A 13,237-nucleotide genomic window follows, 5' to 3' on the forward strand; every position below is an offset into this window, starting at 1 on the left:
ATATTTAATGTAATATAATCAATGTTCTAAACAGCATCTCTTCATACTCAGAAAGCAGGCCTAAACTCCAATCTCCAATAGATATTTTTTATTATAACTTGAGAAAATAAAATCACAGGTGGAATATAGCATATTTTAAATATTACTGATGGCTTCACTTTTCCACTACATGTCAAGAAGTTTTTTTCTCTCCTATTAGATGTTACCTGCGTGTGTGTGTGTGTGTCTGTGTGTGTGTGTGTGTGTGTGTGAGAGAGAAAGAGAGAGAGAGAGAGAGAAGAGAGAGAGAGAGTGATACAACTGCAATGTAACCTTCAGGTTCCCTTGTTTGCTGGGTCATCTGTAACAGAAATTCATCCTTTAAACATCCAATGTGGACAATGCGACAGACAAAAACATACTCATCAAGAAGTCCAGTATGACCATGTCTATGAAGTCCACCAATCGCGTGCCCTTGTCGTACGGCGGCGTCTTTTTCACCGTGGAGCAGTACTCAGGTTCTGTCTCCCACCTGAAAACCACGTTCTTTGTAAGATAAAATAGAGCAGGAACATCCAGCTTTTTATTAGAATTCAAATGAGCTACAGCTCATTATTCAAATGGATTGAGTAATCACCTCCAGCAGAAAACTAAATCATGTTAACTACATCCCATGATGTACAGCGTAATTAATCAAAGTTTTATGAGTTTCTGTTAAAGAAATGAACATGAAGTTCACAGCCTACTTATACAGACGTGTTAAGTATAGGAAATATGAGGACAGCTATCTGGGAACTGCAGGTAGTTTCTATTCTGTTTTTACACAATATGTAAGACTACAGCAATTAGATATTTGGGAGGAACTTATACTTAAAGTAAGTGTACCTACAGGTTAGCTGCTCTGTTTCAGAAGACAGTATGACAAGAACAGCAGGTTACATGGGATGGGAGTTTAGAAGATGCTGGGATACTGAATCCTGCAGCACTTGGTAAACATTGCAGTAATGGGGTATGATTGTAGCTCAGCTGCAGGGGAAGAGGTGGAGCAGAGGTTTCAGGGGGCAGTGCCAGGAGATCTGGCTGGCACAGCTGTTTCACAACCTCTGATTTTGCCTCTCTTATTTATGCAGTAGTGCGGTGGGACCGGAGGGTGGGAAGATGAGTATGAAGAGCAGCTGGCAAAGAAGCAGTCCAGAGATCAGTGTGCAGTTGTGCGTGTTGGCCAGGAGGTGCTAAAAACACGCTATGATTTGTATTGTGAATTTTACAAACCAAATACAAATAGTTACTCATGGGCTTCTCATATTTTTCAACGACTTTGATTGACGAATAAACCAAATGAATGCAAATAATCAGCAATCAGCCAACAAACCGTCACCAGCTTCATGCACGGATCAGGCAGGAGTGGAATCACCAAGGAAACAGGATTTGGTTCACAAGCTAATATCCAGCCTGCCACGGGGAACTGCAGTAGTTATGAAGCACAAGTGTCAACACTTTAATGCTGACTCTTTGCATATCTTTGATTTATTTGCCAGTTATGACAGTTAGAGTTATGACATGCTTATGTTTGCTATTTGCTACACCATAGAAACAAAACAAATTAGGTGGCAAAGTGTATAAAATTTATGCCACTGCTAAAACTTTTGATCACCACTGTAAACACTGTATTAATAACGTTGTACTAATATAGTACAGGGTGTAAGCTTTTCTTTATCACTGAGCACATTTGTTTTCTCTATGGCTGGACAGCCCAGGGTGTCCACTAACTTTGCCAGCTTGCTGCGGCTGTAGGAACGTCTCCACGGAGATCTCCAGGTCCTGCGCCTCGCCAGGGAGAGATCTGGCAGCATGACAGCCAAGGAGCCCTCCAGGTCCCTGGGGCGGCCACACACAGCGTGCTCTGTTGAGCAGTAGTAGGAGCACTGGCCGTAGAAGCACTCATTTCCCACTAGGGGGAGCCAGAGGTGCACGGAGAAGGAGAAAAGCAAGCAAATGAACAGGAAAAAAATGACAGGAAAAATCTTTTTGGTGATAGAAAAATATGAAAAATAAAATGAATTTATAATACATATGAGGGCATTTAAAGCCTGCTGAATGAATAAAGGGTGTACTGGAGTGTTACCAGGGGAGGTAAAAAAGGTTCGTGCCAGCTTGCGGTCAGTAGTGACGTCTTTGATCTCCTTGACCACATCCACCAGCCTCCCAGCCACAGGGGGGATTCTCCTGTAACCCAAAATCCTGCAGAGAGTGTTAAAAAAAAGTGTGAGATGAGGATAGAATTAAGTGCAGAGATAAAAGACCCCAAAAAAGGCTGAGAAGGGAAGAGATAAGAAACTATAATAGTGTTACATAACTTGCATTTTTTATGTGGCTATTTTGTCCACCATTTCCCTTGTGGTGCTCTCTGTAACAGTGTTTTGCTGTGCCCTTTTGGATAAGAGAAATTTGACTTGATACCTATCCAGATGAAAAGCTGCAATTTCTGCATTGTGCCGCTCAAAGTCAGAGAAATAGTACAGGTTGTAGTTGGTTTCTTCATCTCTCTCCTGCCTGTCAGTAAAGACACAAATGCACATCAGAAAGAGTCTTTTTATTGACTCACTAGATTTGAATAAGCGCACACAGACAGTAGGAGTTTGAGACACCTTTTTTCTACTATTCACTCAAACAATACAGCTGTCTGACGGCTTAGACATCCATGTTTCCCATCTCCACTTATTGTTCTTGATTCAAGAGGCCATAAAGGAGTCGTTTTATACACACTGAGAGCTATGATGACTGTGTAGGGGTTTGCCATTAGCAGCTTACTTCATAGGCTTGAACATGGCTTGTCCATAGTTGGGAAATGACATCACCAGCTTCAACTGAGTACCCCCAGATTTCTGCACTGGAATACAATACAGAGGATGTTACCATAGCAACAAAGCGCATACACACACACACACACAAAGACACAGATACACACAATACGCCACGCTGTGACAATACACTGGCCATTGTTCAGGAAAAAGCACACACACATACACACACACACACGCACACACACACACACACACACACACATACACATGAATTGTGACAGCAGAGACTTTATATCCTAGAAAGACTTTGGAAAAAGCAGAAGTTTTCAGGTGTGTGTTAAAACAATCATCTCAAGAATGGACGTCCCAGGAAATTCAACCCAGGTCAGGTCAGACCCTGTATTGCTCAGAAAAACTGCAAAAAACCCAAGAGCTACATCTCAGACTCTACAAGCCTCAGTTAGCAGGTTAAATGTTACAGTTCGGAGCACCAGGCAGTCATTGTGTTGACCATGAACTAACAATGCATAACAATTATTTTAGGGTCAAATGTGTAAGGCCGTCTGTCTGACAACTAAAACTGGGTCATGCAACAGTATAGTGATCCCAAGCACAGCAGCAAATCTAGAACAGAATGACTGAAAAAGAGGTGCTGCTATGACCCAGTCAGTGTGCAGGCCTTCACCTGACTGACTAAATTCAGTTATTCAAGTTATTGCTGCTTTCAAGTTGGTTCTACAAGCTACTGAATCATTCTTAGTTTTTCACAAGACTGCATTTTATAGAAACAGACGGGCAACTTGTCCAGGAAGTAGCCTGACTCTCACCATATAACAACTGGGAGAGGCTCCATCACCCACAACCCTAAACTGGATAAATGGAAGAAAATGGATGGATGGATGGATGGATGGATGGATGGATGGATAAAATCGTATCCTCATTTTTTTTTTTAGCACTGTACAGATAGAAAATGCAGTAACATTTGAACAAGAACCTCTGTCCTTTACTTGCATTTTTTCTGGAAGGCTACTCTGGAAAAACTTTATGAAGCAATCCTAAGAAGTTTGAAAAATCTAAATTTAAGTGATCCTGAACTGAATTCACAAATGTACAAAAGGTTAAAGCTTTTCACAATTATGCTTGCAACTGTGCTACGATACAAACAACTGTAGTTTTAGTGAATCTCTGTGAATCTCTTCTGGAATCCTACAATTATTTACACACATGGAGCGTGCGGCCTTGTGCTTTTCAACAACGGTTTCTTTTAACAAGGTTGTATGAAGTTTCATTCACATGCCATGCCACACAAGGTAACAGAAACCCATCCTAGCCTGTGTTTATGACCTTGCTTGCTCAACCAAGGCTATATTGTCTTTCAAAGCTGAAATAACATTTTGTTCCTACCACAAATTAAATGCTGAATCCAATCAGTGAAACACATCCTACGCCAACACTCCGCGTTTTTCTACCTGAGTTATATCTGTTTGATATGACCACTAGCTTGGGGTGGGTAATGTTGGGAAATGTTAGAGAGATATTGCTGCTGAATGTACTGGAGCAGCTCTGATAATATAGTTTTCCTAAAGATGGAAGGTCAAGACTGCACTTCACTATCTTTGAGGACCGTTGAATATGTTAACATGTTAGTATTACAATATATTTCCCATGTGCTGTATGTGTGATTCAGTTTTCACTGCTATTTTTGAGTTTCTTCTTTTTAAGTTTCCTTCAGTTTATTTTGGTAAAAGGAGTCATTAAGGTCAAACTCTGGTGAATAAGGTTATACAGGGATCTATTTACAGCATGAGCATTTTTCAAGAAAAATATTAATATTTGACACCATCACTGACACCACCATTACCTATCATAACAGGAAGCAATAGAATATATTTTGATATGACAGTTTATCCCAACTTCATGGCACCAATAGACAGATGGTGCTGTGAAAAACTATTTTCCCTTTCTTAGTTTTTTGCACATCGTCACACTTTTCAGATCATCAAAAAAAATGGTTAATATTATGCAGAGACAACCCAAGTAAATAGAAAATGCATTTTTTCAAATGATGATTTAATTTATTAAGGGACAAAAGCTATCCAAACCCCGTCCTGGCCCTGTGGGAAGAACTAATTGCCCTCTAAACCCAAAAACTGACTGTGCCACCATTGGCAGAAAGAACAGCAATTAAGTGTTTCTGATAATTGACAATGAGTCTTTCACATCACTGTGGATGAATTCTGACTCTTCTTTGCAGAATTGTTGTAATTCAGGCACACTGGATGGTTTTCAAGCATGCATAGCCCCGTTTAAGGTCAAAGCATCTCCGCCAGATTTGAGTCTGGACTTTGACTGGGCCACTGCAAAACCTTCATTTTGTTTTGTTTTTTAACCATTCAGAAGTAGACGTGCTGGTGTGTTTCAGATCAGGGCATGAACTGACAGTCGGGCTTCTCTATCAGGATTTTCTGGCAGAGAGCAGAATTCATGTTTCCATCAATTACAGCAAATAGTCCTCGTCTTGAGTGAGCAAAGCAGCTACAAACCATCACACTACCACCACCACGCTGACTGTTGGTATGATGTTCTTTTCATGAATTGCTGTGTTACTTTTACAGGAGATGCTACGAGGCTCAAACCTTCCAAAAGGTTAATCTTTTGTCTCTTCAGTCCACAGACTATTTTCCCAAAAGTCCTGGGGATCATCTGCATTTTATATTTACTCGGGTTATCTTTGTCTAACACACAAATGTGCAAAAACCTAGGAAATCGGGAAGGGGCAAACACTTTCACGGCACTGTACATAATGATTAATAGTATATACTGTTACACTTTTTGACAAGTAAGTCGTGTTTGTGGACCATCCAGACAGTCCCCTCCCACCCAAACTTTATTATCAGTGTAGAAGTTCAAGCATAAAGAAACATGTATTTTTAAGTTCGCTACATGATCAGTAGTTCAAGTATTCCTGCTCATCCTCTGCTGAGCCCCCAAGGTCCCTCACAGTGGCTTTCACTTCACTGAAACTTCACAGTGAATCTAAAATTGAAAGACAGGCCCTAAACCTCAGGTGTCACACACTCACAACAAGCCTGCTCTTTATTCTGCTCTTACCCTCCCTGTAGCCCACAAACCTTTACAGGTTGAGCGTAATTTTAATGTTGGTTGTCCTGCAGCTACTTCTTTTCAAGTCATTTCATAAGCAGGCTGCAGTCTGTGAGAACTCTTTAACATACCAATTTATTTATCTCAACTAAAAAGTGACTCAGATGCTTCTGTTTGCCTACTCTGAAAACACCCAGCCCATGGTTGTCTGACACCTCAGCTGTGGTGCATCATCATTAGCATGTGGTTGGAGTAATAGCATCAGGCTCTGCTGTAACCATACGTTGATACTGTTGAATAACTGCTAAAGGAAAGCATTATAAAGAGGCGTTTACTAGATCGCTCAAAAGAAAACATAAAACTTGGAAGCTGAATATCACACCTGCGCTGACGATGCGGTGCGCGGCGAGCTGCTGCATCAGGGGCTCCATGTTGGGGTCATGATGGGGGTAGAGCTGCCAGCGGGAGATGCCCAGGTGAAAGCGCAGCCACGGAGGGTGGCTGCTACTGCTGCTGTTCCAGTGAACATCCTCATAGCCGTCCTGGCTCGCACTCACCCTGAATAATGATTGCATTTGGTGAATGAAATGCACCTACAAAGCACTCTTCTACTTTAACCAAGCATTTTAAAATCAGACACACATTCATCCAGTCATGACCATTCATGACTACAGATCTCCAACCCATACCACTGTTCACAAAGAGACTGAGAGAGCGACCTCCCACACTACATTATAAAAGCGAGAGGGACAAGTGGAGCACGGAGCACTCAGTCAGTGTTATTTACCTAACTGATGAGCACTTTTTAGGGCTTTAGTTTTATTCTAGCTGAGAGCCTCTGCTGTGTCACTGCTCTCCTCTACTCGCTGTTTCACTGTCTGTGTGTGTGGGTGTGTCTGCTCACTGTTAGACACATGCACAGGTAAAGACAACCGAAGGGGAGAGGAATTACTTGAAGATTAACTAGTGTTAGACACGCTGATTGCTTTACTATAGTTGCAATGAACGCTTAAAGACGTCAACAGAACACACAGAAGCGAGGCCAAATGTAAAACAGGAGCCAGCTGGGAGCGCTTTCATCAGCAGCAACTGCAGCATATTCAGTGTATTTCACAAAGCCAGCACGGCATCTTCACATTTCTTGTTGTGCCTGCGAAAACTGTAGCCCATATGTTTAGTTTTGCTTAGGTTACATCAACATGGGCCACAGTAGCTGAATACATGGAGCAACACTGTCAGCAGCAACTAGATACTGTGTGTGCTCCCTGCAGTCTCACCCATCTGGTGAAAATCTTGACCGACCATGTTTTCAGAGGAATATACAAAGAGGTGCAATAAAACCAGAATTACTGTGGAATACTGTGAAATTAGAAATACTGTGATTAGGTTATAGCTTTTTATTGCTTCATCTAATGTCTTGTAGTTACTGTGTTTGTGGCCTGTGGAAACACAGTGTGTACAGTGTTGCACTTACAGTTAGGCTCATAATTTTTAGGACATTTTTGCATTTTTGCACTTCTGCCTCCAACACCGTAGTGGATTTTCAATTAAACAGTTAGCATTTGACTGAATGCACACTTTCTGCTTTAATTTTTTTTTCTTTTTTTGAAAAACTGTGCATGAACTCTTTAGGAATTACAGACAGATTTTTATACAAAGGCCATTTTTATGCATACGATTGACTGAAAAGTAATTATATGGCCAGGTGAGGCCTGTTCTCTTATTATTTCATGACAAATGGAGTAGAATTAACATCTGAGGTTGATTCAATTTATAGCTTTTCCGTGTTAGTTCAAATAGGAGGCAGTGTAAGTGAGGGAGGCTATCATTATGCTGAAACAATAGATATTCTATCAAAGAATTAAGAATTAAGGGGTCAGTCAACAATCTGGCACATTCTTAAAAAGAAAAGAATCCCTCGGTTAGTTCATTGTGACCAAAAGACCTGCATGGTAACAGAATTATTCCTATGCAACTCAAGGAAGGAAACACAGCTGAAATTCTGCCCTTCAATCATGTATTAGTTTGACTTAAACTCCACTGGGATGGTGTACGGAGGCAAAAACTACAAAAGCTGCATCTTTATCCAGCAAATTATGAATTTAACTGTATGAGACGTTTCAGTAACAAAGTCAAACTGAACTGAATATGAACTGAAAGGTGCTAAAGCAAAATATCCAAAGCAAAGATTGGTGAATGAAAGTGGTTTTAGAAGGCTAAAGTACTTTTGATTGTGGTGTTGAGGAGTGATGCTGTCAAAGGAAGCACATAGTCACAAGTCTTTGCATATTAACTGCATCATACTGACCACCTCTGGGAGCTCCTCTCACTCGCCTTGACTTTTGGTTTCACCCTCAGCAGCCAGTCCTCTTCAGGGACAGGAGGGCTGGGCATGTTGTAGAGTGGGTGGCCAAACAACGCTTCCAGCTTTAGCAAGTCTGACTCAATCGAGGCATTTTTGCCTCCTTTGTCAGAAAGTGGTCGTACATGACTCTTAACCATCTTCTTTCCATCTTTATGGGAAGAATCTCTTTGTATGGTATCAGTTGGTAGCTCAGCTGGACCTCTGATCACCACAGAGGTGTAGTTGGTGTGTGCCAGGTCTCTCAGAATATGTGTCCCGGGTGGCAGTGGGGTGTCACAAGGCTGGTGGTAAATGGAAAATGAAACAAGAGCCAGGAGGAGGTGAATGAAAATGGTGATGAAGGCCAAGGACAGACAGATTGTCCTGGAGCGCCGGCGTATACGCCACATCATCCTACTGAAAAGAGAGTGATAAAGTCAGGAGAGGGGAATGCATGAGGGGGAGAGAAGAAAATGGAAGAAGATTTTTAATGATACATTAGCAAAGAGTAAAATTTAAAGCAAAAACATACCAAAAAAGCAAAATACCGGTATTAAGTAGAACATAGCCTTGATAAAGGCTGATATTCCTTCACCTGCTCTTTGTCTAATTTGACCTTGTAATGCATTCATGAATCACAGGAGTCTCCATCTTGCATATGAAGAGAAAATGTGAGTAAAGAGTGACGTACACAAACCTTTTAAATGTTGCCTGACACCTCTCAGCTGTTGTTAGTGTGTTTCCCAGAGGAATAATAAAGAGATTCAGTATCCAGTCAGCCTTGTCGTCTTTATCTACATGCTACCAGGAGTGGTGCCAGGTTAAAGTGATCTGGAAATAAATCAGTGTGTTTACTCATCTCTTTCAACCCAAGTGATTGGGGGAGAGGGGGTTGAGGGTTGTATAACGTCATGCTTCTCTGACAAGAGTAAAAGCAAAAAATGTAGTTTATGGCAAAAAAAACCTACTAAATACACCAAAATCTACTAAATCTTTACACAGTTTAAATAAGTTTTCAGTTTTAAAGCCCGATTTTGTCTGTCCTTACAATAAGCATGGCTATATTGCTACTGCTGCAGAAAGACTTCTGTCCTTCATTTCAGGACTTTCCAAATCGAGTTTTGCTCTTCTGTCTGTTTGCAGGAAACTTCTAACTTTCAGCTGAAAGCTTCGGGCCTGTCTCAAATCCAATGACAATGTAGAGATGAAGACTCTTTGAAGAACACCTTATTCACATTTTCAGATAACAAGATGAACTTTATTCCATGGGGAACATTCAGTTCACACACAGTTACTCATGAGAAAGACACATCTTTCTAAACCACACAAACGCACAAAATGCTAGAGCAGAGTCAAGTGACAGAATATTTTATCTTGCAGAACCCTTTACTAAAGAGTATTAGATTAGCTGTTATTTGTGGATCTTATTGAAATTTTGTAACCTATTCAGGAGGCTAGGCTCAGGGTGTTTTCGGATTGTCAGACTGATTCAAAATGTTACTTAAATTACTTAAATGTTCATTATTTTTGGGAAGCTTGCAAGAGAGAAAAGGCCAGAAAGCAAGAATTAAACTCTCCATTCATCTATTATCTTAACTGCTTATCGAATTTAATGTGACATAACACAAAAGACAGACAAACCTTTCACACTTCTGCACCACTGTGCTGTCTTCGCAAATCATGTAAACACAATATTTTATGTGAAAAGTACTATGAGAAAATATTAATGTTGATACTGAGAAAAACAATGTTTTCATTCTGAACTTGATAGCAGTGACATGATTTTTAAAAAGCCTGGGACAAGAGCGTGTTTACCACTGCGTTGCATCACCTCTTCTTTTCACCACACTCTGTAGGAATGTGCTTTGGTAACACGCAGAATGTGATCTTTGGCACTGGCCTGTTGAAATAAGCAAAGTTTTTTCTGTCATCTGATCGGCACTATATGTTGCTCCAACACCTGCATATACAGCAGTGAGCAGTTTTATATTTTATATTTTGATAGGAAAATGGGAAATAAATGCAAACATACTTATATATAATATTTAAGGTTAAAAATAGTTTATATAATTCTAATGAGTTTGAAAGTCAATATTTGGTATGACCACCTTTATTCTTCAACATAGCATGAACTCCCTAAGCTAAGCATTCTTCTAATTTCCTTAAGAAATCTTCAGGAATAGTTCTCCAGGCTTCTGGAAGGAGATTCTTCTTTGGATGTTGGCTGCCTTTTGCGCTGATCTGTCAAGATGGTCCCACACTGCTTCAATAATGTTGACATGCTGAGGTTCTGTTTAGGTCGGTGCATGATTGGTAGTGTTCTATTGTGTGTTTTTCTATCCATGTTCACTTTTATTGCTTTGACAGTGTGCTTGGGACCATTGTCATGCTAAAAAATGAGTGTGTAGCCAATCAGATGCTTTCCAGATGTGTTGCATGGTAGATTCAAATCTAATGGTACTTTTCTGCATGCACAATTCCATCAGTTTAGACAAGATATCCAATGGCACTGGCTGAAATGCAGCCCAAACCATGGCAGAGCCTCCACTGTGTTTTACAGGCTTCCTTCATACATCTTGTTGTTGAAAAGATCGTAGTGTATGTATGCATGTCTGTTCCTTAACTGTTCCTTTCTCCTGAAATGAAGGACAGAAGTCTTTCTGCAGCAGGCTGGATCTTCTTGGTATTTCTTGGAATGGTAGAGTTAATTTTTGGAAGCGTTCTTAAATTCATGCAGTGATTCCCAATGTTTTTTTTTAAATGCAATATCACTAATATTCAGTACTGTTTTCTGTAGATGTCTTTATAATGAAATCTGATTACACAGAGGGATGCCTGCAGGCTTTAAGTTATTAGAAATCATTGAATTCACATTTTACACAGTGTCCCAAATTTTGTGGAAATGTGCCAGATACATATCAGTTTATCTTCAGTCTTTTGGAAGCATCACCGCAGCAGACTTCTTAATCAGGCAGTGGGCGAGACAGATGTTTCATATTCTGCATGTGTGTTTCTGCTGAGACTTTGATTCAAGTACCTCAGGACTCGTTCAAAATCCCACAGGATACGCTGTTTCTGTGAAGCATGACTTTTTAAAGTCTGTGTGTATGCGTGTGATCGTGTAGAGAGATCCACGTGAACGATATGGGAGCACTCCCCAAAATCCACGTGTCGCACCCACCTATATGGTATGTGCTGACATCGTGACTCATCTATATCAGCTTAATAGAATAATTAAAATAGATTTACTTTGAGGATTTTCCTCTATTCTCAGAGGTGATTGTTTTCATTTAATTATTCATCATCATTTATAAAACATCGACGTTTTGGATAACAACATGAACTAAATGCAAATGAAGAAATAGAAGTACACATTATAAAACCCACAGTGGGGTTGAAAGCTGTTGGAGACTGGAGGAATTCAAAAATATTTTTGCATGTGTCTCTGAAAAATGAATACCCAAAGGTAAAGGACTATTTTAAGGCTCATTTTCATTACTGGATGGATGAGAAAAAAGGAGACCATGTCCAAACAGTGAAAAGGTAAGGGTGAACGTTTATCACTGTTTATTACAGAGCTCTTCTGCAATCAAGGAAGGGGGAGCTTTTGTTAGTAGATGCAACAACTGTGCTGAAATGAGGAATTTAACGTAGGCGTTATTATTATGCTATTAGCTAATCAGTGGTAAAGAGGTAGCCCATAGCTGAGGCTAATTGGAAAGTCTCACAGAGTTTACAGGCATTTGTGTGTAAGTCAAAGAACCAGATAATCTTGGTGTAAACTACATTTTTTTGCCTTAAGTTGAATTCACCCCTGGACAGCCAAAGTGAGGCTAGCCCTAAGCTTAAACTCAGAGAGTTTAGATGCTAGCTGTATGTTAGCTTACAGTGGATTGTGTGTGCAGTGGTGCTCTTCTGCAATTTTTATTCATCCATTGTGAGTAGAATAAACCAACAATTAGAAGAGAATATGCTTAGGTTTGCTTAGAAGGGGGGTGTTCGTGGCTGGAGATCCGAAGAACAGGAAATGATTTGTAAGTGTGTGTTTTGTTAGGATGACGTTGTCAACCACTGTTTAAAGGACAATTGTGGACTTTTATTCTCAAAGCATTTCATTTGGCCTTAAAGTTCTCAAGAATGAGATTAAGTTGCTGAACCCGTCCTCTGAAGTGCCAAATGAGTTGGTTTAGCTGTAAACTTTGGTGTGTAACTGTATAGGGTGAGGAATTTATTGACAGTGGGGGTCTGCCTGTCATAAAATCAGGAGTAAGAGCTGCCTTAGCCAGATAAACAGGAAGCCCCAGTTACGAGCCTGGGAAGGACAGTCCCCCCGACACTGAACAACAGAATTAGTGGAAAACTACTGAAGAGGGGTGACACAGGGCAGCCCCCCCCCCTTACTCTGTATAGGTGTGTGTATGAGGAAAGCTCATCAGATCCACTTGATGCTTGCTGCGGCTGCATGTAGGGGGATCTCCCAATGCGCACTGGTGATAAAGCTTTGATGAGAAATACTCCAGCCTCATGTGACTTTTCTTCTTCAGCTGAGATATCAAAAGGATCGGTGAGGTTAAGAAGAAGTAAACCTCAACAATCCATACCAAGTAAATACAGGGCCAGTATTGCCAATACCAATACCATCACTGGTATCGATACTTGAATGTCGGCCCACTTCTACTGTTTTTGCTTGCCTGTGTTTATCTTTTGCTCAGCCACTGACTCATTTCAGTCCACCTGGAGTTCTAGTTATTTCTGTTATTTTCCTAAAGTCTCTCTCCTTTTTTACCCCTTCTCTCTCCAGTTGAAGCTCAATTCATGAATGATGTTGGCTCGACTTGACATTTATGACTCATTTCCACTCACATCCACTGAAACAGAAGCTAAAGTTCAGCTTAAACTGTGTGGTTTGGATTCCATGCACCAAATTTTATAGCAGTCCATTCAATAGTTGAAATATTTTTTTAACATCTTTTTTATGTGGAACTATGCGTGTGTTTAGTAAAGTCAC

At 40.4% G+C, this 13,237-nt stretch overlaps 1 protein-coding gene across 4 annotated transcripts in view; it reads right to left on the reverse strand.

Moving 5' to 3' along the window:
* Positions 1-9,048, reverse strand: part of LOC116312598 (extracellular serine/threonine protein kinase FAM20C-like) — a 35,565-nt gene extending 26,517 nt beyond the window's left edge. The window contains exons 1-9 of one of the 4 annotated variants that reach the window (XM_039613676.1): positions 8,927-9,034; positions 8,194-8,646; positions 6,268-6,443; positions 2,791-2,869; positions 2,440-2,532; positions 2,105-2,220; positions 1,750-1,930; positions 424-511; positions 67-340 (exon numbers count right to left, since the gene is read on the reverse strand). In XM_039613676.1, the coding sequence (XP_039469610.1) occupies positions 203-340; positions 424-511; positions 1,750-1,930; positions 2,105-2,220; positions 2,440-2,532; positions 2,791-2,869; positions 6,268-6,443; positions 8,194-8,642 (1,320 nt within the window). In that variant the 5' untranslated portion in view covers positions 8,643-8,646; positions 8,927-9,034 and the 3' untranslated portion in view covers positions 67-202. Of the gene's footprint in view, positions 1-66; positions 341-401; positions 512-1,749; positions 1,931-2,104; positions 2,221-2,439; positions 2,533-2,790; positions 2,870-6,267; positions 6,444-8,193; positions 8,647-8,761; positions 8,862-8,926 lie in introns of those variants that run through there. The other 3 variants (XM_039613674.1, XM_031730057.2, XM_039613675.1) reach the window with 3 other exon arrangements.
* Between the last annotated feature and the right edge of the window lie 4,189 nt (positions 9,049-13,237).

This window comes from Oreochromis aureus, linkage group 6, assembly GCF_013358895.1.
Source record: "Oreochromis aureus strain Israel breed Guangdong linkage group 6, ZZ_aureus, whole genome shotgun sequence".
Lineage (NCBI taxonomy): Eukaryota > Metazoa > Chordata > Actinopteri > Cichliformes > Cichlidae > Oreochromis > Oreochromis aureus.